The 26,833-nt window shown below is 48.3% G+C and overlaps 7 protein-coding genes across 7 annotated transcripts; 3 read left to right on the top strand and 4 right to left on the bottom strand.

Moving 5' to 3' along the window:
* The first annotated feature begins 195 nt into the window (after nt 1-195).
* F4813DRAFT_341581 (Fusaric acid resistance protein-like-domain-containing protein) lies at nt 196-4,437 on the top strand. The gene is made up of 2 exons (XM_049241314.1): nt 196-2,705; nt 2,769-4,437. The coding sequence occupies exons 1-2, from the start codon at nt 755-757 to the stop codon at nt 4,040-4,042; spliced, it is 3,225 nt and encodes a 1,074-aa protein (XP_049104661.1). The 5' UTR covers nt 196-754; the 3' UTR covers nt 4,043-4,437.
* A 289-nt stretch (nt 4,438-4,726) lies between these two features.
* Nucleotides 4,727-6,557, bottom strand: F4813DRAFT_341580 (DUF1692-domain-containing protein). The gene is made up of 3 exons (XM_049241313.1): nt 6,126-6,557; nt 5,426-6,007; nt 4,727-5,366 (listed from the first exon to the last, which is right to left on the bottom strand). The coding sequence occupies exons 1-3, from the start codon at nt 6,205-6,207 to the stop codon at nt 4,891-4,893; spliced, it is 1,140 nt and encodes a 379-aa protein (XP_049104660.1). The 5' UTR covers nt 6,208-6,557; the 3' UTR covers nt 4,727-4,890.
* A 646-nt stretch (nt 6,558-7,203) lies between these two features.
* On the bottom strand, nt 7,204-10,135 carry F4813DRAFT_384275 (uncharacterized protein; the record flags this gene model as incomplete). The annotated part of the gene is made up of 2 exons (XM_049246059.1): nt 7,204-9,897; nt 10,013-10,135. The coding sequence occupies 2 exons, from the start codon at nt 10,133-10,135 to the stop codon at nt 7,204-7,206; spliced, it is 2,817 nt and encodes a 938-aa protein (XP_049104659.1).
* Nucleotides 10,136-16,082: 5,947 nt separating this feature from the next.
* On the top strand, nt 16,083-18,296 carry F4813DRAFT_384274 (CASC3/Barentsz eIF4AIII binding-domain-containing protein; the record flags this gene model as incomplete). Its single annotated transcript, XM_049246058.1, has 2 exons — nt 16,083-16,777; nt 16,832-18,296. 2 exons carry the CDS (start codon nt 16,083-16,085, stop codon nt 18,294-18,296), a joined length of 2,160 nt encoding a protein of 719 aa, XP_049104658.1.
* Nucleotides 18,297-19,570: 1,274 nt separating this feature from the next.
* F4813DRAFT_394855 (aspartic endopeptidase) lies at nt 19,571-21,194 on the bottom strand (the record flags this gene model as incomplete). The annotated part of the gene is made up of 3 exons (XM_049247620.1): nt 19,571-19,768; nt 19,872-20,738; nt 20,793-21,194. 3 exons carry the CDS (start codon nt 21,192-21,194, stop codon nt 19,604-19,606), a joined length of 1,434 nt encoding a protein of 477 aa, XP_049104657.1. The 3' UTR covers nt 19,571-19,603.
* Nucleotides 21,195-21,904: 710 nt separating this feature from the next.
* On the bottom strand, nt 21,905-23,232 carry F4813DRAFT_341566 (aminotransferase). Its single transcript, XM_049241312.1, has 3 exons — nt 22,368-23,232; nt 22,039-22,300; nt 21,905-21,970 (listed from the first exon to the last, which is right to left on the bottom strand). The coding sequence occupies exons 1-2, from the start codon at nt 23,078-23,080 to the stop codon at nt 22,192-22,194; spliced, it is 822 nt and encodes a 273-aa protein (XP_049104656.1). The 5' UTR covers nt 23,081-23,232; the 3' UTR covers nt 21,905-21,970; nt 22,039-22,191.
* A 788-nt stretch (nt 23,233-24,020) lies between these two features.
* F4813DRAFT_378239 (mitochondrial outer membrane 72K protein) lies at nt 24,021-26,121 on the top strand (the record flags this gene model as incomplete). Its single annotated transcript, XM_049245319.1, has 4 exons — nt 24,021-24,212; nt 24,310-25,273; nt 25,330-25,803; nt 25,856-26,121. 4 exons carry the CDS (start codon nt 24,021-24,023, stop codon nt 26,119-26,121), a joined length of 1,896 nt encoding a protein of 631 aa, XP_049104655.1.
* Nucleotides 26,122-26,833: the final 712 nt, after the last annotated feature.

Genomic DNA, 26,833 nt, shown 5'->3' with positions numbered 1-26,833 from the left:
CGTCGATCGGCTTCGGAGGAGATGGGGTTTGGGTGGGGAGTGCAGCTACCGTTTGTTTCCACTCCCAATTGGGTCATTGCAGGTAGAAGCGCGTGCGATGACGCACTTGGTCAGGAAGTGGCATTCCATTGGTTAAAATGACGAATTTATACCTAGGTACCTAGACAATAAGTGGGTCTGCCATAACCGCCAAAAGTTATGGGTTCTACATAACATCGTCAAGTGACCTAAAGGCTGTCTGTCATCCCTAGGGACGCGTGTTACAGCTTACATAGCACAACCTTTTTTTGTGTCATTTTTGGATAACGGCATATCATCTCCCTCGTCTCTACAGAGTATCTTTCTCTCCCTCGTTGACAATGCCGCAGCGATTCTAGGAGAGCCGTGCGGGACGAAAGAGGAAGAAGAGGGCCGTCGTCGAATATCAAGCTATGACCAGCGACAGTAATACTAGTAATGACCCCGGTACTGGTGGAGCTTCGAGACTACCACGACCTCTTAGCAGAGTACCGGCGAGGAGTGTAAGCAAAAAACTCTATTATTATTATTATTATGACAACTGACCGATCTTTTATTTTATTTCTTTCTATTTTTTCCCCTTTTATTTCCGTTTCTTTATTCTTTACATGTCATCGGACTATGGCGGGATTAGTGGCGTCAGGTCTCCGCGTGCGACTTTAAATTCTAAACGTGTCCATATATTATTTCATATATTATCTTCAAGACGGTGGTAGAAGAGTTAAATGCTAACGCGATGCCTCCGCGACGACAGAAACTGCGTAATGGCACCTGGATTGTTCCCGGTACCGGTGAACGCACTCGCCGCCAGTTTTCCCTGCGATATCCGCATCTCGATGGCCCCGGCGACGATGACGACATACGCCCCCTCACCGAAGGTAGCACGATGAAGGAAAAGGCTCGCAACTTGTGGCACAATACTCGCGTAGCGTCTGGCAATCTATGGGAATGGATGAATTCGCCAAAAGGTCGAGGCACGATAAAATGCTCTATTGCATACCTGCTGGCTAGCATGGGCACCTTTTGGCGCCCTGCTGCCAGGTTTCTGGGTCCAATGGATGGGAAGCATATCGTCGCTACCATTACTGTCTATTTCCACCCGGCCAGGTCGACAGGCTCGCAGATAGAAGCTGTTGCTATTGCTGTCGTCGCCGTGTGTTATGCCATGTTTATCGGAACCTTGTCCATGGCCACTTCGGTGCTCTTCGGGTCAGTCTTGGACATGGTCGAGCTATCTTACATTCTAGTTCTCACAATATTCATCGGAGGTGGACTGGGATTTGTTGGATGGGTTAAGCAGAAGCTTAATAATCCTCTCGTGAGCGTTGGTGCCAGTATAGCATCCATCGGCATCATCACTATTGTGACAAAAGAGAACTCGGTCCATACGGGCGTCTTCACTAATCAGAAGATTATACAGTCGCTCAAGATTTTACTTATGGCCACTGTCATATCAACTCTAGTTAACTTGGTCTTGTGGCCGGTTTCTGCGAGGCTGGCGCTACGAAAATCTATGCAAAGCGCGTCTACATCGCTCGGCGACATGTTGTCTATGATAGCGAGCGGGTTCCTCAGTGGTGCTGAAGAGGATTTCACTTCGAGTGCCTTTACGAAGGCTTCAGCTGGATACGCTTCAACTCTGTCTCAAATGAACAAAAACGCTCGGGAATCGAAATATGAATACTACATCCTAGGACAAGAGCAAATATATAGGCACGATAAGGCTGTAGTAAAGTCGATGGAAAACTTGGCTCAGTCGCTCGGTGGTCTGAGGAGTGCGGCTAATACCCAATTCGAGCTCTTGAAAGAAGTATCTTTCAGGCCATTATCCTCCCATTCGGCGACCTCTCCATTTTCTCAAGGTACAAACCCCTTCTCGCCTACTTTTGGTAGGTCTTTATCGGCGACATTGAAGAGCGGAAGTAACAGAGTCAATCCTCTTGGTCCTATTGATGAGGCATCCGACGAACGAAGCGACAGGGAGGATGATGTAGCACCTACACAAGAGGCGCCGCCTCTGTTGTCTGCGTCTAGTTCATCGTTAAGGAGCCCACCTGATATCTTCGAATTATTCATCGCGCGCCTCGGCCCGTCGATGAAATCTTTAGTCCACACGATGGCCGAAATGCTCAGAGAACCCCTATTCGGAGCTCCAGGGGCACCAATCAACATTAACGAACAGTTCAAGCAGAGCCTTGGTGATGCGATATCCCTATATAACCAGGCGAGAGGAAATGCGCTAGAAGAAATCTATAAGACGATCGAACTAGGCAGGACTAGATCTGAGTCTATCCAAGCTGATTTCGAGGAGGTAGCCGCAGCGTGCGGGCACTTCTCATTTAGTCTGCTTAGTTTTGCAGACGAGATGCAGATATACCTGGACACTGTTGACGACTTGCGAGATGTTAGCGAGCAGGGCAAGCGGACGTGGAAATGGATGATGTTTTGGAAACACATTAGTTTCTCATCAAAGGCAAAGAAAGGAGACCCAGAGCAACTGTCCCTGCTTCAACCGGTCAAGAGGTTAAAGCAGTCTAAACTACCTCAGGGCATCCCTGAGACCATGAAGCGGCGTGGCACCTTTAGCTGGGATGCAGCGCCGCAAGGTGAAGGTTTATGGGATCATTTCGTTCGAACGGCCTCTCGGACTTTGTTGAAATTCTTCAAGTTTCTTGCAAGGAATGATAGTAAGTCTCAACTCATGTGCCCCTATTCCTCGGATGGTTCTTCTTGTTAACATTTTGATATAGTTCGTTTCGGCCTTAAAGTCGGTATTGGCGCTGCTCTCTACGCCATGTTCGCCTTTATTCCTCAAACACGGCCAATATACGCGCACTGGCGAGGCGAGTGGGGTCTTCTGTCTTTCATGATCGTGTGCTCGATGACTGTGGGTGCATCCAACGCTACTGGCTGGTCTCGTTTCACAGGTACTATCATGGGTGCTGCCTTTGTCTTGATCAACTGGTGGATATCGGACGGCAACGTTTTCGCGCTCGTCTTCTTAGGCTGGGCCGTCGCCTTCGGTGCGTTTTATATCATGATCGATCGCGGTAATCCGGCATTTGGTCGCTTCATATTGTTAAGCTACAACGTGTCCTCATTATACGCATATTCGCTCACGCAGAATGTCGATGATGATGATGACGACGAAGGTGGAATCCACCCAATTATCAGTTCCATCGCTTTCCACAGAGTTGTGGCGGTGTCTGTCGGCATTATCTGGGGTCTCATTATATGCCGCCTGATCTGGCCCATGCCTGCTCGTCAAAAGTTCAAGGAGGGTTTAGCAGTTCTTTATCTACAAATGGGACTCGTCTGGAAGCGAGGCCCGCTAGCTGTCCTCCTTCGTAATGATACCGCAGCTGCGAGCTACATGAAGATAGGCGAGCAGGCTGCTATGCAGCGGTACGCTTCGCAGCTGCAGACGCTTCGCGTCGCGGCAAATAACGAGTACGAACTTCGCGGGCCATTCCCCTTCGAGGCGTACGGGCGCATTATGTCCTCGACGCAACGAGCGCTCGACGCGTTCCACGCTATGAGCTTGGTGACGCAGAAGCACGGCCGCCTTAGCGACGGCGAGAAAGCATTGTTGTACTACACGGCAGAGGAGCGAGAGCAGCTGTGCGCGCGAATATGCCACGTGTTTCAGGTGCTCGCATCCAGCATCATGCTCGAATACCCCCTGACGGACGCCATTCCGGGTGTTATGGTTATCCGAGACAAGCTACTAGGCAAGATATTTCGTTTCAGGAAGGAGCACAACCATATCGAAGCCACGGCGGAGGATGGTGGTAAAGCCTCGTCTACGACCGGGGAGAACGGCGACGGGGATGCGAATGCCAAAAGTGGTCTTAGGGTTAGGATCCCATCACTAGGTGACATCGTCGTAGAGGAACCGGACTATGCGCTCCTATACGCCTATGCTCTAGTTACGGGCCAGCTGGCGAAGGAGCTAAAGGTTGTAGAGAAGGAAATCAAGGACCTGTTCGGACGGCTCGACGAAGATGCGCTATTACTGCTATAGCGCGTCGAGTTGAGTCGATTTGACCAAACTTTGTTAGAAGAACTAGTGTGCGTGCGAGCTTCGAACCGGCAGCTTGGCTCGGCTCGAATTCCTCTTGCTAATATCCAAGGGGGTATATAGATAGGCTACCTAACAGGTACATATATACGTTATAAAGCATCAATATCAAATACCGAAGAGCCAGGGAAGTCCCCGGCTAACTACTTACGCAAACGAGTTTAGGAGTCTGCTTATTGGGAAAAGGGGGATCAGAATGAGTATACGTTGAAAAGTATCACGTTAGCTAGCTTTAATGTAGCAATATACATAGGTACCTAACCTAGGCACTTAATGTGGGTTGTGTCAGGGTAGATAATTTATATCTCGAGGATATTAAAGTGGTGTGTTGTTGCCAGTCTACGAATCAGTCGTCCTTTTTCTACATCATGCGTGACTTTCTTTATCATCTTGGGATTTTGCTCCGCTTATTCGGCTTTTGGACTTGGAGCATTTCGTTTGAATAAGTGAGGGCCTTGCTGGTTGTTTGGTTTGGGGTATAAGTCGCGGGTTACCCCTTTCTAGATCAGTCTAGATCAGCAAAAGAAGTAAACGGGGGAATAGATGTCGACTACAGATACTACAACTGTTTGTCTATTATCCTTTTGTTTTACGGAACAGGGAGAGGATCACGAACAAGTCAAGCAATTGACTTCAAATCGTTCATGTTGATAATGACACTGATACTATATATATACCGACCTCGCCATACCGCCCCGAACTCCATGGCTCTAGAACAAGAATATGCCTAGCCAAAACAAGATGCCAAAACCAAATCGTCTTTTTTCGTTCCTTTGCCCCTTTATGTACTTCTACTCGTCATACCCACCCTTTGCACCAATGACACCCTCGCTAACCTGCCTCTTCCTACGGCCAATAATCTCGCGCACCCAGTCGCTCAGCGTGAAGCCCCAGTTACACGCGACCAAGACGCCAGACAGGATATTAACGATCTTGATAGCGAAGGTGATAAGGCCGTCGCGGCGCTCCTCGACGTGCAGCAGGATGGGCTCGATGTCGTACTTGAAGAAGAGGCCGGGCACCATGCGCTCATTGATCTCCTTGCTCTGCTCCGTGACGGCGTACTGGTTCGTGAAGATGGTGCGCTCGGCCGGCGCCGACCCGGACCCCCGCTGCACGCTGTAGATGGTGGGCACTACCGACATGAAGTACTGGAACTTGAAGAAGTGCATCTCGGCGATGTTGATAGTCCGGTCGAGGGGGTTGACTAGGGACGGGTAGTATGGCCCGAAGGAGAGCTCTGAGATGACGTGGGAGAAGTTGAAGGCTGATGATGTGGGTTAGTGTTTGGTTCAAGCGAAAAGGGGGTTAAAGAATTAGACATACCACCATGGTCCAAATGCGAAGGCACCGCCGGGTCAGAGTAACCGTGGCCCCTCGCAGTAATATGGAAATCGCCCTGGACCTTATTCAAATCCAGACTTCCATAGATACGACAGCTATCAGCCTCAGCGCCCCATAGCCTAGGAGTCTTGGCCCAACGAGCCTTCTTGCGTCCCATAGCAACGATGTCATGGACGTGCTCCTCGCCAAACCCCTCCTCATGCCAACCAGCACCCGTAACAGCGCGGCCGTGGCTATCGCGACCCAATCGATGAACGCCCTTGGCGTCGACCCACTGGCCCCAGTTCGTCACGTCTTCCTGCAGGCGGGAGGCGGCGCGGATGAGATCGCCCGAAGCGTCCTGGACGTTGACGTGCAGGTCCTTGCACTTCATCTTGAGCACGATGTCGAGGTTGATCTGCATGCTGTGGCCGATGCCCTTCTCGACCGCAAACGTGTGCGTCTCCTCGCCGCGCCACCACCGCGCTACTTCCGACCATAGCAGTATGCACGACACGATGTACATAACAACGGTCCACTTGCCGCCGCCCGACGTGCGCGTTACATATTGGGGTTTGGCTTTCGCTATTAGGGTTGCAAGATTGCTGGTTAGCTAGGGGTCTTGGAATAAATAGTATGGAGGGGAGGGAGAGATAGGTGAAAGGTGAAAGGTGAAAGGTGAAATAAAAACAGGCGTGCTTACGGAAGGCGTCAAAAGCCTTGACGAAGCTACCAGGTTCGGGCTCGTCATCGTAGTGGTGACTTTTCTCGTTATAGCCGTTCATGGTGAAAAAGTATCCTCTCTATCCAGCGCTCGAGCACGCGATTCAGAACTTCTCCAGCGCACTGCTGCAGGCTCCTCGAGACTGTCTAGCTGGGGCGGCGCTAGCACGGCATCTGCTTCAATTCGGGAGGCTGTGAGAGATTGTCTATGAGGACTGGTCGGATAGGGTTCGAATTCGGGTTCGAATTAGACCATAAGAAGTCGTGGTAGTTCGGATTGACGATTTCAAGGAGGGTGAAAGGTTGAAAGTGAAGTCGTAGCTATTAGAGGATAGAGGACAACTTGCACCAAAAGGAATTGACATTTTAGGGAACCGTCGCCTGTAACTAACCCCTGTTACTGCACCCAAAATAAATGGGTCCCGGTTTGTATGTGGGGGGGACCCTTCCAGTTCCTCGCGGCTGAATTTGGAGGAATGCAAAAGTGGGGTCAATCGACCAAATATCGTCCTAATCGGATATTCACTACGAAGCGCTTACGTACCCACTTACCGAATTTCCAATTAGTGATAGTTAATAATACTACAACTAGATGTGTACCTAGGTAAGTACATATCTTGTATGATAAACTTCATAAACATAATATCAAAACAGCAAAGAAGGAATACAATTATACATACTCGAAATACAAGGTAGACTGTACACATACAACATCACATACAACATCAAGAAACACTTCACCCATAACTCGGGAAAAAACACGAGTAAATTCAGCTACTGGAAACTATCCCTACAGCTCCTTCGCGTGCCAATCTGTTCCTATTATCTAACGAGTGGACTGTAGTTGAGATGTGTAAAGGCTATGGAGACCCATAGCCAGGAAGAGAGAAGCCATCACCGAATCGAAAACTTCCGAAACAATTAACACCCGTGAGAGGAAATGGGGAACCGAATATCATCACACTGCAACTGAGTCCCTATCCCCCCCTCAATTCCTTTCTCTAGCCGCACCGGATTCCCGGCACCAGAGTATTGTGCCCGGCATGCTTATTACGATTTTACTTCCTGGACTTAGATTTGTGCTGTTCCGAGAGATACTCCTCGTCTGATGCATCAAGGATATCGTACTCCTCATCTGTCATAAAACCATCATCAGACTCGGCCCATTCGTCATCCTCGCCGCAGTCTTCAAAGTCGTCATCCTGTGAATCCTGTACTGACTGGGCAAGAGTAGCCGTCTCTGCCTCCAGTTCGCTCTCTGGCTGAGCCTTCTCGTGCATGCTAGCAGCCGGCGATTCGTGCTCTAGTCTAGGGATAATCATCTGGCTTTCGGCTAGTTTAGGAGCTGGTGCCGGGCTGGTGATAACCTCACGTTCATGCTGAGACTCTGCTGAGACAACCTTGGCACGGGGTGCCTGAACAGTTACGTCGCACCACAGCTTGTGACCAAACTTGACACCATCTGGGGTCGTCAATCGCCAATACGAGATTACCTTGCCTTCCCGGTCTGGAGTCCGCATCAAGACAGTGAAGGGGAATTCCTGGCCCGGGCTAAGCGCGTTGTAGCAGACGGTTGACTCCGAGGCTGAGACCAGTTCGTGGATACCAGCAGGGTGTGCGGGGTCGACTGCACCCATGTAATCACCACCAACGAATTTGACAGAGCAGCCGGCTGGCCACGGGACGGTACCTTCGTTTCGAACAATCCAGACCTGTTCAAAAGTATGGTTCGGTGGTAGAACAGTTCCGTCGGCAATGGTGTCCTGTAGGAAGACTGCAATGAGCTCACCTGAGGTTGGCTTCTTCTCGATCGAGGCGGCTACCTCGGGTTCTACTACTTCGCTCTTGATCTTGACTTCGTCCGTCTCCTCCGTCTCAGGTGATTGCTGCTCGGTAGGTTGCACGTCGACTACAGTCTGCACAGGCGTGGCAGCAATGCTCTCGCGTACTGAAGCAGCCACGGTCGCATTATTAATAGTGATAGGTCGGACACGATCGCCCATCGTGGGGAGGCGCTGACCATCCTCATGCTCACCGGTAGTAGTAACGCTGACGTGACGTACTGGAGTCTTGAACTTAATCAACGGGTGCGTCTTATTGTGCGTGTTGGAGGGGCTAGCCTCGCAGTTGGCGCAGAAGTCGGTATCGTGGCAGACAGCACACTTATACCGTACACCGACAATATATCTCGAACGAACACGGGATGCTGAGCATAGCGGTCCATCACAGCAGATGCCGTAGTGTGTACCACGCATCGTGGGGCGGAATGTGCGATCAGTCAAGGGCTCGTAGATTGTTACAAAACGATGGTTGGGGTGAATGAACTCGGCATTTTTAACACATTCCGAGCAATAGTCCCAATCAGGGCAGTCTAGGCACTTGTGTCGGACGCCTCGGACATACTTGTCGCAGCCATCACAGATGGCATTGTGGGAGGCATTTCGGCCGGGAGACAAGAGCGAAGATACATCATGATCGAAGATGGTACCCTTGACAGCAGGAGCAAATCCATGTGCAGGGTGATGACCATGCTTATTCTTAGCAAAGCAACTCTTACATAGATCGTAATCGTCGCATGTGGTGCAGTGAAGGAAGTCCTCTCCGGGGAAGTCCTGGACACAGCAGTTGCAGGTGCGGTCATTGTAAGTGGCCTCCCAAAATCTCGTCGGAGGTACCCAGTTGGCATTCTCAGCGGATCTGATAGGAAGACTCACGGGAGCCTTGCTTGTTTGGGAACGAGCAGTTTTGGGAGCAATGTGGGTAGTGCTGTAATTGACCTGTCCATCTTTGATAAAACGCTTGATGAGCCAATGGCCCTCGTTGTAGCAGGTAATGCCCTGGTTGACACAATCCTGGCAGAGGTCGAAGTCACCGTCATCGCAGGTAGAACAGTGGAAATGAGCATCGGGAACGGCTCGGTCGCAGCTATTGCAGCAAACAGTGAATTGACGCTTGGGGACACCGAGGGTGATCAGCGTATCGCTTATCTTCGTCTCTTCATCTTCGAATATAGGCGCAGTTATCACACCGGTAGGGAATAGAGCCTCCGCGGCTTCCGGAGCCTTGGGGGTAGCGGTCTCTTTCTTGCGGGGTTCCCAGGTCAGGTCAGTAGTGTGGGCCATCTTCGATGCAGTCCGAGAGAAAGGACATCGAGGTACGTTCTCCTCGCTCGACTCTAGCGATATCAAAGGCTCGGCCGGGGCTGAAGACGTGGAGCTTAGTAGGTCAACTACCTCCTTGCCCTCGGCATCCCGTTTTAGATGGATCCTGGGTCTGCCATGTGTCTGCCATAGCTTAACGAAGTTCGGTAGGTTCGAATGAATGTCGGAGACGGGGACAGTGTCTAAGATTCCAGTGGAGACCTCAGAAGAGACTGGGGCAGACGACTCTAGCGTTGGTGACGGAATACGAGCAGCGGGCTCAGCTACTTCTCGAGACTCTGCTTCAGGCTCATCCTCAACAGTAACAGGCTTAGGGATCTTATGTAATTCCGGTTGGGGTACAGGTACAGGCTCGGGTACGGACTCGACCTCGACCTCGACCTCGGACTGGGGCTGGGGCTGGGGCTGGGGCTCAGGCTTGGCTTGTGTGGTTACTCGCAGCTTTAACTTTTGCTTGGCCTTAGCAGCTCGATAAAGTTGCTTGTAAGCAGGAACATTGGTGGGATGTAAGACGACGAAGGATCCAGCCGAATCGGAATACCGTTCATAAATGGTAGGCGTACCAACAGGAATCTGTAGGAAAGAACGGAGCTGCGAAAGCGATATTAGCGTAGGATTCCACGAAACGGATGGTGGAAGATGAAAAGGTTAGATGAAAAGGTGAAATTTGCTATACGTAGATAAAATAGATAAAATAAATGCTTACCTTGTCTTCGAGCGTGCTCAACACAAGCTCGCGAAGAGGCAACTTAAAACGACGAGTCGCACCATCGAAGTTGACTTTAAGAGTAATCAAGGTATCCGGAGTAGCTATTGACGACGAAGCCATCTTGACCGGCGGACTGGTGGGGAGAACTTCTCGTTAGTATGGCTAGGGTTTAACAATTAGTTGAGAGTTGAGAGAGGAAGGAAAAGTGTCGGTTCCGCCAATGGTTTGGAAAGATGGTACGTGCCCTGCTAAGGGCTTTGGAGAGGGTCGGGGGTGGTGGTGCAAACGGAGGCACGTACATAAGGTAAGAAGATCAGATTAATAAGATGTCAGGTGGTCAGTTGCCACTTATCAGGGAAATGGTTGTAGTACAGGGGTTCCTAGATTCAGGCGGTCAGATTTGACAGACGTGCGTATCGTGGCCTCAATCAAGGGCCAGGACAGAGATGTCAACGAATCAACGAATCAATGAATAGGGATGATATGTGTTGCAAGTGACAGACGGTCGGCCAACGATATGGGTAAGATGAATACAGCTGTAAAAAGAGATGGAAATGATACAAGAATAATAAGAATCAAAGATACGATGATTGTGAGGAGATGACGGAATTAATGTGTCCAGTGAGGCAAGTAAGAAACCTAAGGGAAGAAAGTGGTCCGAGGCAGACACCGCCGATCTACTTCAATGCACAGCAGGAAGCAGGAAGCGGGAAACGGGAAACGGGAAACGGGAGGGGAAAGGCTTAATGCTGTTTTGTGAATGCCGTAAGGAATAAGGAATAAGGGAATGAGGAACACAACTTACATGTACGGAAATCAAGGTGATGTTTACACCACCTGACAAGTACGGAAATGAAATTGGTACAACACCGCTTGCTAAACGTTGGCGATGCTGAGAGGGTTTGTAGGTGGCTGTATGTGTTGGAGGAGGTAGATAAGTAGATGGGTAAGTAGGTGTCTAAATGGACAAAGTTCAAGAGTTGACGAGTTGAGGTCGTAAGAATAATGGGGACGCGAGTGCACTAATCGAAGCGGCAATTCGCAATGCAGGCAGATAAGTGGCCTCGCAAGCTAAATAAAGGCACACCTTTGGGTGTGGGGAAAGGCGAGTTAAATGGGTGGGACATAGGCTCGGAGCTAACGGCTTAGTAAAGTGTTTAGCAGGCGGGCGAAACAAAGTTCGTACTGCTTCGATGACGGGGTTACTGAGAAGTGGGGACTGTCGAAACCGGAGAAGTGAGGCTGTTTGGTCAGTCGATGCGGCAATCGAGGTCTTTTCCTACGGTTTAAGCTGGCTTCTATGACAGTAAATGACAGTAAATTCCATCAGAGCAGAAAGTACATACGTGCCTAAGATGCATATGTACATGTACCTAGGTACCTTCTGGTATCCACCTCATACATGTACATAGGCAACTTGGCAACGGACCTACGCATAGGCTAGGCTAGGTATGTACCTAGGCACTTATGTATCTGCAGGCTGCCTAGTGCCCCCTAATGCGCAATTCATTCAATCTTAGTAGATATTTCATGCGTACAACGATCTTTGACCACGCGTGATGTTGATGTTTGATCATACTATTGACCAGTCTCTAAACAGTTACCTAACGTATTGTTTATCAACACAAGTCTCGGAGACAAAACACTCGACTCTACATATTAGTCCCTATGTATTTTGCTAAGACATTTATAATCACTTTATTTGTCACACAGTACCTAGATACCGCAGACAAGAAGCTACCTAATATCATTCAATAGCTTGCTTTTTAACGATAGCTGATAACCCTTACCTCTGTGACAACCGTGCATTATACCTGGTTACCCTTACGAGTAGCCTCATTTATGACCACTCAGTATGTACCGAGATAAAGGGGGTGCAGGTTGGCAGCGCCATCGGCCAGGGTTATACCACAAATGACGTAGCGAAGGCGTCGGCCGATTCTCTTATGATACCCGAGTTTTCTTCCGACATATGTATGTAGAAGCTAGGTATAACTTCATTAGACCTCATCATTAGACCTCTTCTGATTCATGTCTTCGGTATAAGGAAACCTTCCCGCGGAGTTAAGAGGAGAGGAAAAGTGAGACGCTACGCCCTTGCGATACGTTATGCCCACCTTCGTAATTAGCATGGCTACATACCTAGATATGTATCCCTTAACCAAGATATAGAGAGAAAAGTAGGCCACTGCTTTATAATTCACATGTTAGTTATTCGTTCTTATACCCGAGTCTATTGGGAAAAAGCAATTGGTCGCCCTACCATCTACTACATTTTAATAGAACGACGCCGTCTATCTAGAGATCAAAGAAGCCGAACGTACCGGATACATCAGCATCAGATAATATAACCGGCTATGTATATCTCAACCCAAGAGGCATGTTATAGTATAGTTACGCTAAGTCCTAAAGAGGCATAATGAAGTACTTGGTTATGCCCCTGCTGTACCTGTTCGTAAAGCAAATCGCAAGTTATAACCGATCTGCTACATAGGTAGGTAAACTGCTAACCTACATAGTTCCCAAAGTTGCATTTACGTTCGAATGTAGTAGAAGTTGCGGATTGCCCCTTTCGACACGAAAGCACTCTTGGCCGACATATGATCTGCTTCTAGTAATGGCAAGGCTATTTTCGAATATACGAACTAAGTCCGAGGCCTTCGTACCTTAGGCAGGCTCCGATCCGATTTACTTACCGTGCTACAGGCGAGGGCCCGTCCACACCGTAGAGTCGGTAGGATATAAGAATGAAAAAGTTGTCCTCGGAGCACAGACTCATCATATTTCAAACTCACTCTAAGTTAATAATGCTTTGACTTATTGTAATCATCTTAATAGTTCCCAGGGTGCTGATGCTATATATGTTGTTTCATCTTTTTTCTTGCGCTATGAGGCTTCTTTCGTTTCCTAATAACCACTGTCTATCTTCATTTTCCAGCCATCACCACACTGCCCCAACGCAATAATGGCAAAGTATTGAAACTGAATTCAGACGGTGCACGTAATTCTGCCAAGCATATACTAGTGCTTCCCGACAAGGCATCGGATGCCGTGGAATAGCGTTTGGCTTCATAGACATGCCTAACGCTTATCCGTTATTAGACGCAGTGTGATCGAATATAGCAAACGATGTTATCTGAGGCCCAAAGCAAAACACCTACGCTATAACGCTATAATAAGGCTTGCTATTTTGTAGGGGCTCAAATCCAACCATAGCACGGTATTTCCTTTACAACACTACAACGAGCGATTAGAAAAAGTTGGCCAATAGAATTACTAACCGCGATATCCACCGCGATGTCATGGCTCTAGCTCCGTTGAATATCATCCCGTTGCTACGGTTGTCACCTCCAACCAAGCTAGGTCCAACCAGCAGTAACCACAACTGAAGCCCATATGTTCTGCATATGTACGACAGCTATAATTTAGGAACTCCTACGAGACTAGTGCTATGGTTTATGATTAGCTATGTTTTCCGCAGAGTCGCCGGTGTGTACTGCGAAAAGGAATTACAACTTATGTCGCTCATGGCTCGACATGCATCATGATATACTCGGGATCCAAGTTTAGAATCGACGGTATATAATGCGATATAACCCAGAAGGGATTATAGAAGAACGATTGAGTATCGGCAATGTGACACCGATAAGAGAGCCCGCAGTCTCGTCTATAGGGTGAGACGAGTTCTCAGTTACCTATCGGCTATCTCTACCCACCTATATGTACCGACTAGAGATGTAGCTGTAGGGTCGCGGTCGCGGTTGCGATGCGCTTGAATGAGTACTGTTACAGGTTATAGTCTGCATACTTCCAAGGCCGGTATTGGATCGGTAGTAAGAGCACGATCGGCAAAGGCGAATCTACAATTCGCCCAATGGTTTCATAACGCTTGATGTGTGTTGTAAGGCTGCTCATTGGCCGTAGTTGCAATAACGAAAACTTGACGAATGTGGAAGCTAAACAAACGTCCTGAACCAGTTCGCTTACACCCGGGAGGCATGTATGTTAGAAAAACTGCTTTAGAAAATCGTACGTAAATATGGACGCCCTGCACCACAAAAGCCGGGTTTTAATAGTCCTTCGCACGAGAATCGTCTGGCGAAGTATGACGGCGGGTTGGCGATACCGGAGGTCATAAGGGGGAATAGTAGATAGGAGTCTGAACATGCTATACCGAGCTGACTAATAAGGCTTTCCTCTACTGGGGCAAGCGGATAAGGGATAACACTGTGACATATTCTGAGATCTTACTTTCGCGTATAAAATCTCGAGGGATTCCATACGAGCTAGACAAGACCAAGTGACTTACGAGGCCAGTTGCGAGGCCAGTTGCGAGGCCATAGCGGAGTTTTGAAGAACCCATCGTCAAAAACGGACAAGGATCATACAGGCGATGATTCATGCTGTCGATACGTGTAAAGACTGGTTGGTGAAAGTGGTGGGAGGAGCCTGGACTGTGCTGTACATTACAGTTGTACTCGGATGATTTGGACGTGATTCTGCATGCGGAGGCGCCCCGGCCATTGACTGCGTATGAGTGGGTGATATACTCGAGGGAAGTACCGCTTTATGTTAGGCGAGATGTTTTGTTTACAGTATAGGGCCTCGAAGACCAATATTCGTCCAGCGTGCGAGGGGAACACGCAGTACTGTACGTACCTACGTAGGTGCTCTTTTAGTACATACGACGAATGTACGTTAGGCATGTAATGGAAAATACGCAGCTAAAGGCATTTCCTACCTACCTATGGTGCATTAGACGAATCGGTGATGCGATGCAAAGGGATAAAAGTGAATATGTGTGTGTATACATATGCTATAGCGAACTGGCATGTCCGTATAATTATAAACAAGACAATTAGCTAGTTAGAAGTAATCATAGAGAACTAACAAACAAGAAAGGAGAAGAAGAAAAGGACTGAGGAGCTATGTGCTTACCTAAGTACTTAGCTCTTCTTCTTATTCTTCTTATTTGACGAGCATGTACATAGACATTGGCTCCGTAGGCCAAAAAAAAAAAAAAAGGATCGACAAGAGTTTTCGAGAAACAAATCTCGTTGATAAGGTACTCGGGTTGTTTGTACCGACGCCTTTTACCAAGCATGCTAAGACCCAAATGCACCTCAGCCCATTGGCCCCAATTAGAACAATAACAGGGGGCAGGTGCAGTGAATGCCCAGGGCTACTAGGTGGTGGAGGATGAATACTTAGGTACCTCTAATGCTAGAAGGCACCTTTCAGACTCTGATCTGGACTTGGTTCGACTGGATTTGTCTCCGCTCTGCACTTTCTGACTGCTACGCTACCTCGTCCCCACTATACCGATTGTACTGTATTAGCGATGTATTTCGGTATTTTCAGTTATTCTAGGTGTTGTATTGTCGTTGTATTGTACCTGTCTCTCCACTACAACTCCACTACCCTCAACCTTACACCAAGGCAAAGCAGGCCTACCTGAACCTGAATCCTGACCTGACCTCAGAACTTCTAAATATTAAACCCTTTTGGCTTGGCTTCTATCCCATCCAACAAAAAAGCCCTCCTTGATACTACATCACCTAGAAAAAAAAGATAAACACGATAAAACCCCCTCCGTAGTGCTTGTGAACACCTCTCACAAGCCTCGAGGCTTTTCTATAAAAAGTTGTTCTTGTTTTTTTTTTTATAATTTTCTTCCTTACCGTCTTCTTTTTCTCTGGCCTGTCGTCTCCGAACCTGGCTCGACAAGAGACACTTTCCATCGTTTTTAGGGGGAAAAAAGGATACTGGGAAAATAGGCATACTGGCTTCTTAATTGATTTTCTTCACTAACTTTCCTTTCTTTTCTGCACCGCAGGCGGTTATTTCGCCGTTAGGTTTTTATTTATCGAGAAAGCCCGTCGTCCGATATCCCATCCGCCAATCCGAATATCGCATGAGATCCATAACCATCACGACGCCTACGTCGTGCCCAAGCACCGTTTTTTAGCTCTACCAGGACGCTCCCCGCCACGCTTCCCCGGCTCTGAGGTCTATCACCCACTCTTTATCGACGCTAGCGCAGCTCAAGCAATATATTATTTTCAACATGGTAGCTGCTATCCGTCGAAGAAAGATGATCGGCCATCGCCGACGGGTTGAAGATGAAGGCGAGGATGAGGGTGGTCTCGAGCAGCTCGACATTGACGATGACTCCTTGACAGACGGGTCCATGGCTTCCGAGGATCCCGATCCGGCCGACGACAGTGATACTAGTAATGTCGATGAAGCTTCACCGACGACGCCTGCTGCTCCGAAGTTGACCAGTCAAGCAGCCAATGGCAATGGCAATGGTAATGGCAATGTGAAGAGGACGCACACCAAGTCTTCCGGCGGCCACCCAACGAAGGGCTCCAGGAAGACCGGTCCAACCGCTGTATCGGACACCGAATTCATGATGAGCAACCTAAACATTTCGGACGAAGCTGCTCCGGTGCAGGTGCTGAATTTTGAAGAATCTATGGAGCCTCAATCCAAGTCCTCGGCCCCTATAGTGGTTAGCTCGAATTCTGCTGTTGCGAATCCGGATTCCTCCCAAGACCCAACTACTGATAAGCGACGAAAGGAGCATGATGAATATAGGCGCAAACGAGATGAAGATCCGTGGTTCGTTCCCAACCGAGGCGCCTTCTTCATGCATGACCACAGACATGCCGGCCCTTCTGCCAACGGATTTCGCCCTTTCGGTAGGGGTCCCCGGGGGAGAGGTCGTGGCGGTATGGGCGGTCCTTTTGCGCCAATAAGGTATGTTACTGCTAGCCAGCACCTTTGTATTGTCTCGCTAGCTAACACGTATAGTCATCAAATCCATGGTCCGGCCGATCCAACGACAAATGGTCCTTGGGCACACGATATGCATGAGGCAGTCGCACAGCCTATACACGCCCGACAACCGCGGCCCTCGTTTACTGACGATGGCCCACCGAACGGCGATGGCTATATTCCTACTTGCCCTGCCAGCACTACACCGATCAACCGGACCATGGCTACAGATAAGCATGTTGGCAATGTACAGATCAGGGTCTACTTCCCAGGAATAAAGGAGCCTGTCATCTTCCCCGGTATACAAGTACGACAGTATACGAAATTACCAGACCACCGACCACCGTTGAGACGCGACAAGCCTGTCCGTATCTCCCTACCTGATTTCCCTCCCCGATATATCTTTCCAGCCACCGACAGGTCTTTCATCTTTATACCCCGAGCGATGCGTCCGAACCAACGATTGCGGGGCAAGCCAAGGTCTGGTCTTGGATCTATTGGCGGGTTTTCTAGGAGGACGAGCGTATTTGGGGGGAGTGTGTACGCTGGTAGTGCGTATACTCCGAGCATCGCTCTTAGCCGGCGGTCTTCGATTGCCCCTGATTTGGGGAGAGACTATCTGGTATCTCCGACCGGTTCTACTATGTCGCGGCCGCCATTACCCTACGACGCTGCTCGGCCTGTTGTCAGGCTTCCTCCACAAGGTCGACTTGAACAACAGCTTCCCGCTGTTGATGGTGCACCAGCAGAAGGGATCGCTGGAGTTGGTCAGCCCGCTATGAACGATGGTTCAATGCAACAAACGCAACCCCAAAGGCCGGTGTTCCAGGAGAATCGACCTGTACCCATCCCTATGCACCAGCCTCGGCCGCAGAAGACTGTCTCGGTAGCCGGCATCGAGTCGCCAGAAATGCAGCACAATCCGTCTCAACCATATCAACAGGCCTTCCACCAACAAGTTCCTGTTCAGGTGTCGACTAGCCTGGGCCAAGAATCTCACGTCCGACATCCCTCGTACCAGTCTCAACATTCGACCGGCACACCGCTCTCCCAAATTCCCGAACGCGCCATCCATGCTGCTCCTTTCCAGCCAACCCAGTTCGCCCAGCAGAGCTACTACCAGCCATACCAGATGATGCAGCCTCAACAAGGCTATTACTACCCCCAAGCTACTTATCCAGGTGCATTAGCTCCATCTGCCACTGCACCCGCATTCGTCCCGGGAGCGCAACAACCTCAACCCCAAGGCGAGCCCGCTACTAGTCAGCCAACTGGGCAGAATACACCAAACTCCAATTTGGTTGCTCAGGAAGTCAATGGCATGGTCTACTACTACGATGCATCTCAGTTACCCCCTATGGCTACATACAACCCCTACCCAACGCCGCAGGGCTATCCAATGCCCGGTGGAGTTGTAGGCATGAACGGTATGGTTACCCCGAGCCCGGATGGCTACTACTACCCTCCACCGGGACCTGGTGTTGTCTACTACCAGCAGTGAGCTGTTTCCACGTAGCTTCAATAGCATTGCTTCGATCATCTAGCTGTGGAATGCGGGATACTTGGCCGTGCGAATTTGCACGTCAACGGCATTGGTTAGCTTCGGCGTAGGTCACTCAGGGGGCCTTAGTCTAGCTAATACGTCTTATGGCTGTTCCTATTTCACATCCCCTTGGATTACCACGGCAATATACAAGACTCCATCAATCACCCTTCTATCTCAGCGGTATTATAGTGATTTCACAAGAGCTTAGTCTTCTTAAACCTACCCTAGAATTGGTTTTGCGAGCCGGTGGTCGCATTTCTCTCCTCGCCCGTCCTAACCTAACTACCTATCTATCTACCTACCTACCTAACCTACCTATCCGCCCGCCTCCCCATTTTGTTTTCGTCTTCTGGCTCTTACTGTGTTTTCCAACAAACTTCTGGGAAAGGGGCCCCATACCGCATAGGCGTTCGGTGGAGTTTTCGTGCTTTGCTTACGTTTGCCGTTTGAACATTTGCTCTTTTGCTACTGCTACTGCTACTGCTACTGCTACTGCTGCCTTTTTTTTCGGTTTTGGCTAACTCCTTTTTTTCTATCGCATGAACGAAAGCGAGTTGAGCTGAGCTGAGCTGTTGTTGATGGGCCTTGGGAAGATCAATCATGTGTTCGTTCGTCGCCGTGTGGGAAAGTCTTTCTCCATAGGTGCGGAGGAGCAGAAGGAGGGGAGAGGAGAGGAGAGGAGAGGAACGACTGGCGGTAGTAGTTAGGGGGTGCCAAGGCGGATCACGATCGCATTGTCGATGCTTAGTTCACTACGATACGATTACGGGGAGGGAGCCGAAAGATGTGACTAGGTAGCGCAATCGGTTGCGGACGTAGGAAACCTAAATTATTCAACCCTTTCTGCTGCTTGAGTTGTCTCTTGGATGGTAATGTGATCGCTTGAATCGTTGATTTCTATAATGTGATGGATGGAAATGGCTGTCTGCTCTGGGGGGGTAGGGCGAAGGTGTTGAGCTGGAACTATAATAACTACCAAGGATATGTACCCAATGTACTTGAGCCATCCTAGCTATGGTTATGGCAGATAGTTGTATAATAAGTAGTCCAGCAGTCTTGAAAAATCAATGTCAAGTTTACCAAAAACCAGTAGTATATTATGAATAGGGGTAAGAATGTTACAATTCCATTTTCTTCAAGTTTGAATTATCTGCAGTCTACCAGTATTGGACTCGCAAGCCACTGTCAGCAATGAGCTGCAGCAAAGTTAAAGAGAGCAAAGACATCAGTAGAAATTTGGCCTCTATTCTGCCTCAATCAGCCTACAATCTATCTCGTCCGAGACCTAACCCCTTTTCAGGATCGATGCTGGTAACCCATTTCTTCTCGCCGCCATCGTCGTCATCGCTATCAGGCGGCGGCTCGAGGTTCTGCGCCTCTTCGATCTTGGGGACTAGACCAAGACGCCGATTTCCTTGATCCCAGACCTATTGGTAATAAGTCAACACTTTTTGGCTAGAGGTCGTAGAAGTGAAAGAGGAAGAGAAGGGATGGGTTAAAAAAGGTGAGGGGGAGAAGGACTATACTCACAGCGTAGACACTCTTCAAGAATGTATCGCCGAGGATATCAAAGGGCATCATGCCACGGCTTTGAATACCCCCGTACCAGTACTTCTTGTCGTCAGTCAGAGCGAAAGCCAAGTCCTCCTTCTGGATTAGATATTCTTCATCGCCAATGGCCACCTTGACCTCGGGTATGTCGTCCGCCTTCACATCGATCGGGAAGATGTAACCTTGGTTGAGCCAGTCGTAAGTCGCACCGGGGATCTGATCATAGATCTTCTTGGCGACTTCGTCTGATACTAGTGCCAACGTGGTGCCGGTATCAGCGATGGCAGTGTTGCCGCTGAGGTCGACGCTCTCGCCGTTGATAGTATAGGACTCGGACGAGACGGACCAGAACCCTTCGGAGTTGTCGACTTCCGTCCAGTGGATATCGTGGCCGGTCTTTTTGACAAGATCTTCGTCGATGAATCCGAATGTGTAAAACGAGTCGGGATCTTTATCACGTGAACTATAGAAGGCGGTCGTGAAGAGCTTGGATTCCTTGGGGATATCGTCCTGCTTGATCATGTTCTCAACGGGAGTGGCTTGGGGGTCAGCCTCACCGGAGTCTGTGACCGTGTTGATCTTGCTCCAGGCGAGACCAAGGAGACCGTCGCTACTGCCCTGGGAGAACTGTTTGGATAGCTTAGTGGCACACTCGATCGTCTGGTTCTTGATGGCTAGGCCACCGATGACGAGTGTGTCGCTGCCGCAGTCACCGGAAGCCGTTGAGCCATCTCCGTACTGGATCTTCCAACTCTTTCCAGAGAGTTTCTTGAAGGACTCGGACTTCTTGGGGTCGAAGGCGTTGTGTTTAGCTAGGTCAGACTTGTGCTGAAGAGTCGAACGAACCTAATGCGAAGGTTAGACTTAAAGAGACCTGGCATAAGAAATGTTTCAACGAACCCAAGTATCAGCAGATCCGGTATCGAAGTCAAGTAGCAGTTTCTGGGGTGGAGTGCCGATTTTAACTTCGCAGATATACATCGAGTCGTTTTGTTGATCCTCTGCAGTAACTTCTGTAGTCTGATCGCCGTCTTCAGGTTTGTCTTTCTTGACCAGGGTTCTCTGTGTATGCACAGTGCCACCAAGGGCTCCCTTGAGCTCTTCAGGGAGAAGGCCATGCTGTCTGACTTTGTCGATATGGAAATAGGGGCCTGGTAAAGTAGGTTGAAACCCGAAACGGTTCAATGCATGAACGTAGGACTTGGTGCCATGACGCTTGTAATTCTGGTTGTGGATAACTTTGATCTTAGAGAGGCCAAGATCCTGCCTGACCTTGTTCTGAACAGCATAAAGGGCGTTCATCGTGGCTTTCAGTTGGTATAATCGAGTGCTGTTGAATACTGTTGACACCAGATGGTCTTCTACACGGAATGGAATTACTAGGTATATGCTGATTAAAATATAGGTGATGATTAGGTATTTTGCGATGTGTATGTGTCAAATGAGGAAAATAGAGAATGATAGAGAAAATCATAAGGTTAGTTGATGAGGTCGTATGTCCATCTTAAATGGTCGGCGGCTGTCAACTTCGCTCTTGCATACTATACCGAGAGGAAGCAACGGTGAAACATGGAATTGAGACTACGTGATACAGTTTGTTTCGTGTTCGTAATGTTCAGAGCACCTGCTCGATGATATACAGCGTGGTAAAGAGTATTCACTGGAGTAGTTCCTTGAGGGAACTCCTTCCACGAGCACCACCTTGCTATAGCTCTAGCCTTCTAAATAGGAGTATATATTTACATGAATGATTCTAATAAGAAGACCACCATCGGGATTCTATTACCTCTATAACTATATCCTTCCTTATATTATTATGTACAAGTTAGAGCTCGACTCTTTGCCGAATGTGTGAAACTTTGTACTAGGTGGTAAGTGACAGAGTTATATTAAACGCGATTGAGGCTCAGCTGCACAGGAGCAAACTTTTAACAGATGACATTTGAAGGATGCCACTGCGGAAATTAATGCCTTAGGTAGGCAACTATTCCTTGAGAATCTTTCAATAGTATGTCAAGTGTCAGGGTGCCACCTATAGTTTCATCTTTCGTATACCACCTGCGCATTTCTTTCGATGTCTACATATACCTATGTTAGTACTTACCTATCTTTGCCAATAAACAAAAGTTATAAAAGCGAGACATACATTTTTAAATGCCATTTCCTCAAGAACCTCGTCTAGCAGATTGTTATAGATATAATAATATATTTGAAGGTTTGTCTCTACCTTCTTAAGATATCTCTATCTAGTTATATCGAATAGATCGCCTAGATAGTCTATAATAAGAATTATGATTCATTATAGCATCACTCTTCCAAAAATGAACCCTCGAAGACCGTTACTTATCCAGCATTCTTCGCCGTTGACTAGCGAATCTGCAAGAACGACTTGCTCGACAACGAGATTCCTGTTCCGATTAGCATTAACTGCTTAATATTTAGACTAATGCTAAGGGTTGGCGAGTTAAGATTTACCTCTCTAAAGCCCATCTTCTTGTTGTGCCGTTATTTCCACCGCTCCCTTCAGAAACGCGATATTGAGTGGGAATAGGAGGAGTGACCCATTTTCCGCCTCTCCAGAAATAGGGGGTACTAATACTACCCTCCATAATATGCCCATCATCGTTGACGAGGAGCACTTCTTTCCTATCGCCCAGCTTTATTTGAGCCCGTCTCCTTGCATCATTATACATGTCTCTGAAAGTAGTTTTATAATGAGTGAACTCGGATTTTGAAGTCTTCTGACTATCGAGGAAGATGTCGTATGTAGGATCCTTGATTGGAACCTTGTCATCTCCTCCTTCGGCTAAGTCTTTACGATCTATGCTCGGTAGATATTCTGGATATAGGTTATTCAGATGTGTCTCTGGAAGAGGAGAGGTTTGATAATCTAGAGTCCCGTCCCGAGCTAGGCTAAGCATTATTCGATGCGGGCTGTTGCCAATTCCGCTAGTAATGCCCTGAAGAAACCTTTGCAGGTTCTCCAAGCCTTCTTCGCCAGAAACGACGGCGACTGCGGCTGACCATTGCCAGTAGACGGCAGCTCTTAGCATGCGGTCTCGGTGTAAGTCAAGCATATAGAAGGGGGAAGACTTCTGATTCCATCCGGTATTGACATATCCTAATTCTGGGGCTTTTAAAAGAGTAGGATCATATCGTATAGATGTGAAGATCCGAAAATCGTCCATCGTATATAGTCTGCTGCCTCGTTTGCGATCTTCAAGCTTGGGTGAAGTTATCAAATACTTACATATGTACTGGGTATAACTACATAATGTAATGTAAATGCTAAATACATAACTAAGGTATTAGATACATACATGTACTACATACATGTAGGTCCACGTTGGCTTATGCAAGAAGCTTAGTGGATGTTAATATCGTGTATACTTACCGAGTACACGGCACTAATAAGATATATCTCCCGGGATAACGAATGCGGTGGGTACACGTATGTACATACATACGTAGTGGGCGTTTAGACACGAGGGCGCTAGGTTGAGCATGTATGTACATGTAGGTAGCGCGTACGTCAGGTACTCTGCAGTACCTTATGTAGGTACCTCCCTAGGTAGGTATGTACCTACCTCATATAAGACATTGAACCTTGGAAGTGCTTTGGGATAGTTAAGTACTTTGTATTGTACAATACCTAGGAGGGCAGGAGGGGTGGGCTGTCGCTGTTTACATATATGGAGCTCTCCGATTGATGGCATTGATCATTGATCATTGATGACGAAGTGATTGTGGGCCAACCAGGGTCGAAGCTTTCAGAGCACAGCGCATGTTAAATTGGGTCACACTAAAAGATACTATGTACTTGTTGTACGAAGTAAAGTAAACTTTTTTTTTTGCGCTTGCAAAGTATTTTTGATCGGTAATAATAATAATAACAACTTACTGGACTTTGATTAAAGCTTCTTGCACAGCTATCCGCAACCAAAATACATTAACAAATCGTCATCACTACATATTATCATTCTCGACCCTGTGTCTGTTGTGTCCTGTGACTCGACCAACTTCGCGACCAAGACTTATCAAGTCACCTTTTTTCCTTGTCACCCTGGTTGCCGCACTTGTTCCCCACCTCGAAATCAAAATCGACAACATCCGTCCGATTCCACCGTAATGTCTCGTGCTTCCGCAGCTCCGCCGCCGATGCCTCCCATAGCCCAACCCATTGCTATCCCCGTAGAGCCCTCCCTTTGGGACCGCTTTACCAATTGGGCATCCGAGAACAAAGCGCTTGTCTATACCATTGCTGGTGTAGCTGTTGTCGTCACTAGCGCTGGTGTAGTCTACTATCTTAATGGCGATGCTGTAAGTTATTTTTCTTTTGGCATAATTTCTTTTTCATAATACCTTTTTCATAATTTCTTTTTCTTGGCCATGATAGCTAGCTCACATTACTACTAAGCAAAAGTCGAGGTCTGCTTCGCAAAGTAAACCCAGCAAGAAGGAGAGGCGGAAACGAAAGGAGGCAGAGCGCCAGGCCGAAGCATCTAGAACTGTCCCGGCAGGTGAACAAGCGAAGACCCCAACAGTAGAAGTCGCCGATGAATTACCCGAGATCAACGAGACCACTGTCGGTACCTTCACCGACGAGCAGCGCCGCGACTATGCCCTGCAGTTAAAGAACGCTGGAAACAAAGCTTATGGCAGTAAAGACTATGACAGAGCTATCGATCTCTACTCCAAGGCTATCCTCTGCAAACCAGACTCCATCTTTTATTCTAACAGGGCTGCCTGCTACAACGCCCAATCTGTCTGGGACAAGGTCGTCGAAGACACGACCGCCGCTATCAGCCTCGACCCGACATATGTAAAAGCTCTAAACCGAAGAGCCAATGCTTACGAACACCTATCTCAGTTCAGCGAATCGCTCCTCGATTACACCGCTAGCTGCATTATCGACGAGTTCAAGACCGAATCCAGTACTAACGCTGTCGAACGATTGCTGAAGAAGGTTGCCGAGCAGAAGGCCGAGGAAATCATGAAGTCTAAGGATCCCAACAAGCTACCCAGCCCCACCTTCGTCTCCAACTATATTCAGAGCTTCCGAGCGAAGCCGCGCCCCGAGGGTTTAGAGGACGACGTGGAGGTGCCGGAATCGACTGGAAAAGGGCAGCTGCAAATCGGACTGAAAGCTATGGAGAAGAAAACTCACGAAGGTTATGAAGAAGCCGCAAATGCGTTCGAAAAGGCTCTGGAACTTGGCGATCTAGATAATCACGAGGCACTTGCTTACAACCTGCGGGGTACATTTAGAAATCTACGTGGAGCGCAAGAGGAAGCTTTGCAGGATATGGACAAGAGTATTGAGCTCGATCCGTCGTACACTCAAAGCTACGTCAAGCGTGCAAGCATGCACCTGGAAATGGGTAAGTAACCGGTGTTACGTATCGCGGAAAGTGACTTAAAACTGATCTGGTTGCAGGTGACCGAGCCAGTGCTGCCGCAGACCTAGAGCAGGCTTTGAGCCAAAACGATAGCGATCCAGACATCTATTACCACCGTGCGCAGTTGCACTTTATCCATGGCGAATTTCAAGATGCTGCTAAGGATTACCAAAAGTCAATCGACCTTGACTCTTCCTTCATATTCTCACACATTCAGCTTGGTGTAACGCAATACAAGATGGGCTCTGTGGCGTCCTCTATGGCGACGTTCCGTCGGTGTGTTAAGAACTTTGACAAGGTACCTGACGTATATAACTACTACGGAGAGCTCCTCCTTGACCAAAGCAAGTATGACGAAGCTATCAAGAAATTCGACACCGCTATGGAGATGGAAAAGCAGACGAAGCCCTTGGCGATGAACGTATTACCCCTTATCAACAAGGCCCTGGCTCTCTTCCAACAGAAGGCCGAATTTACGGAAGCAGAGAAGTTATGCGAGAAGGCGCTAATCAGTAAGAGCACTTTAAAAGATCAGATAAAAATAAGATTGCTAATTGGCTATAGTTGATCCCGAGTGCGATATTGCCGTTGCTACAATGGCGCAACTTCTCCTTCAACAGGGCAAGATCACGGAGGCGCTTAGGTACTTTGAACGTGCGGCTGAGCTTGCTAGGACACCTGGGGAGATCGTCAATGCGCTTTCATACGCCGAAGCTACGCGGACACAGATTCAAGTCCAAGAAAAGTATCCTCAATTAGCGGCTAAGCTCCAAGGAATGGGCACGGGTGCTGCCAGCATGGGGCCCGGCGCATTCGCGGGCGCCCGCTAGATCATAGCATTGAGCAGTTAATATACGCATCCTTTTACACCAAAGGGTATCACGGAGCGACTCTACTCACCCCGGATTTTCTAGGAAATGTTTTGGAAGTTGGGCAAATCATATTTCGGCTTCCTACGAAACCACTACTAAAAGCGCCTGGAGGTGTGCATACGTAGGTACCTTTACTACCTTTACTCCGAGACCTCGAGAACCTAAACCTCCGAACGACGAATCCTTAGTAATTTGCCGCCGTCGTCCTGCTCACTGTACCCAGTATTGTACATAATTAATACCTCCCTCTCCTTGTTGTCAAAAGAAAAGAAAAAGGGCCCGGCTATGCAATGTCATATGAGTTGAGGCGGCCGGGCTTTGTCGTCACACCACACCCGCACGCACGCACGGTATTGGTTAGGGTCAGTTGTTCTATAAAAAGGGGGCTAGCGATTGCGGGTCGTCGCCCCTTTATACACTAGAGGGGAGAGACCTGCGACTACTAGGGGAATCGGAATCAGGTTTCGGTGACGGTTTAATGAGAGTTCATGGGTGCTACGACTTTCTGGGATGATAAGTATATCAGGCGAACCAAAATATATAACCCATTTACTAAAATATCCTTTCACGTCCCCGTTGCCAGTATTGTATGTGTAATGCATAGGTAGGTAGGTAGTAAACGAAACTACTGATTGGGGAAATAGGGGTAATCTTAAAACTAACAAATTTC

Source organism: Daldinia decipiens (genome assembly GCF_022478715.1).
Source record: "Daldinia decipiens strain CBS 113046 unplaced genomic scaffold F4813scaffold_1, whole genome shotgun sequence".
NCBI lineage: Eukaryota > Fungi > Ascomycota > Sordariomycetes > Xylariales > Hypoxylaceae > Daldinia > Daldinia decipiens.
The sequence above is the reverse complement of the archived record's forward strand: the minus strand, read 5'-3'. Positions and strand labels throughout refer to the sequence as shown.

What these genes read in the sequence shown, in the direction of transcription:
- F4813DRAFT_341581 (XM_049241314.1), top strand. Translation starts at nt 755, where the DNA reads ATGCCTCCGCGACGACAGAAACTGCGTAATGGCACCTGGATTGTTCCC. An exon ending in GTTTCTTGCAAGGAATGATA is followed by an intron (nt 2,706 to 2,768) that starts GTAAGTCTCAAC and finishes ATTTTGATATAG; the next exon opens with TTCGTTTCGGCCTTAAAGTC.
- F4813DRAFT_341580 (XM_049241313.1), bottom strand. Translation starts at nt 6,207, where the DNA reads ATGAACGGCTATAACGAGAAAAGTCACCACTACGATGACGAGCCCGAA. An exon ending in CAAGGCTTTTGACGCCTTCC is followed by an intron (nt 6,008 to 6,125) that starts GTAAGCACGCCT and finishes CAACCCTAATAG; the next exon opens with CGAAAGCCAAACCCCAATAT. An exon ending in TTCGCATTTGGACCATGGTG is followed by an intron (nt 5,367 to 5,425) that starts GTATGTCTAATT and finishes CCACATCATCAG; the next exon opens with CCTTCAACTTCTCCCACGTC.
- F4813DRAFT_341566 (XM_049241312.1), bottom strand. Translation starts at nt 23,080, where the DNA reads ATGGACGATTTTCGGATCTTCACATCTATACGATATGATCCTACTCTT. An exon ending in AGAAGATGGGCTTTAGAGAG is followed by an intron (nt 22,301 to 22,367) that starts GTAAATCTTAAC and finishes TAATCGGAACAG; the next exon opens with GAATCTCGTTGTCGAGCAAG.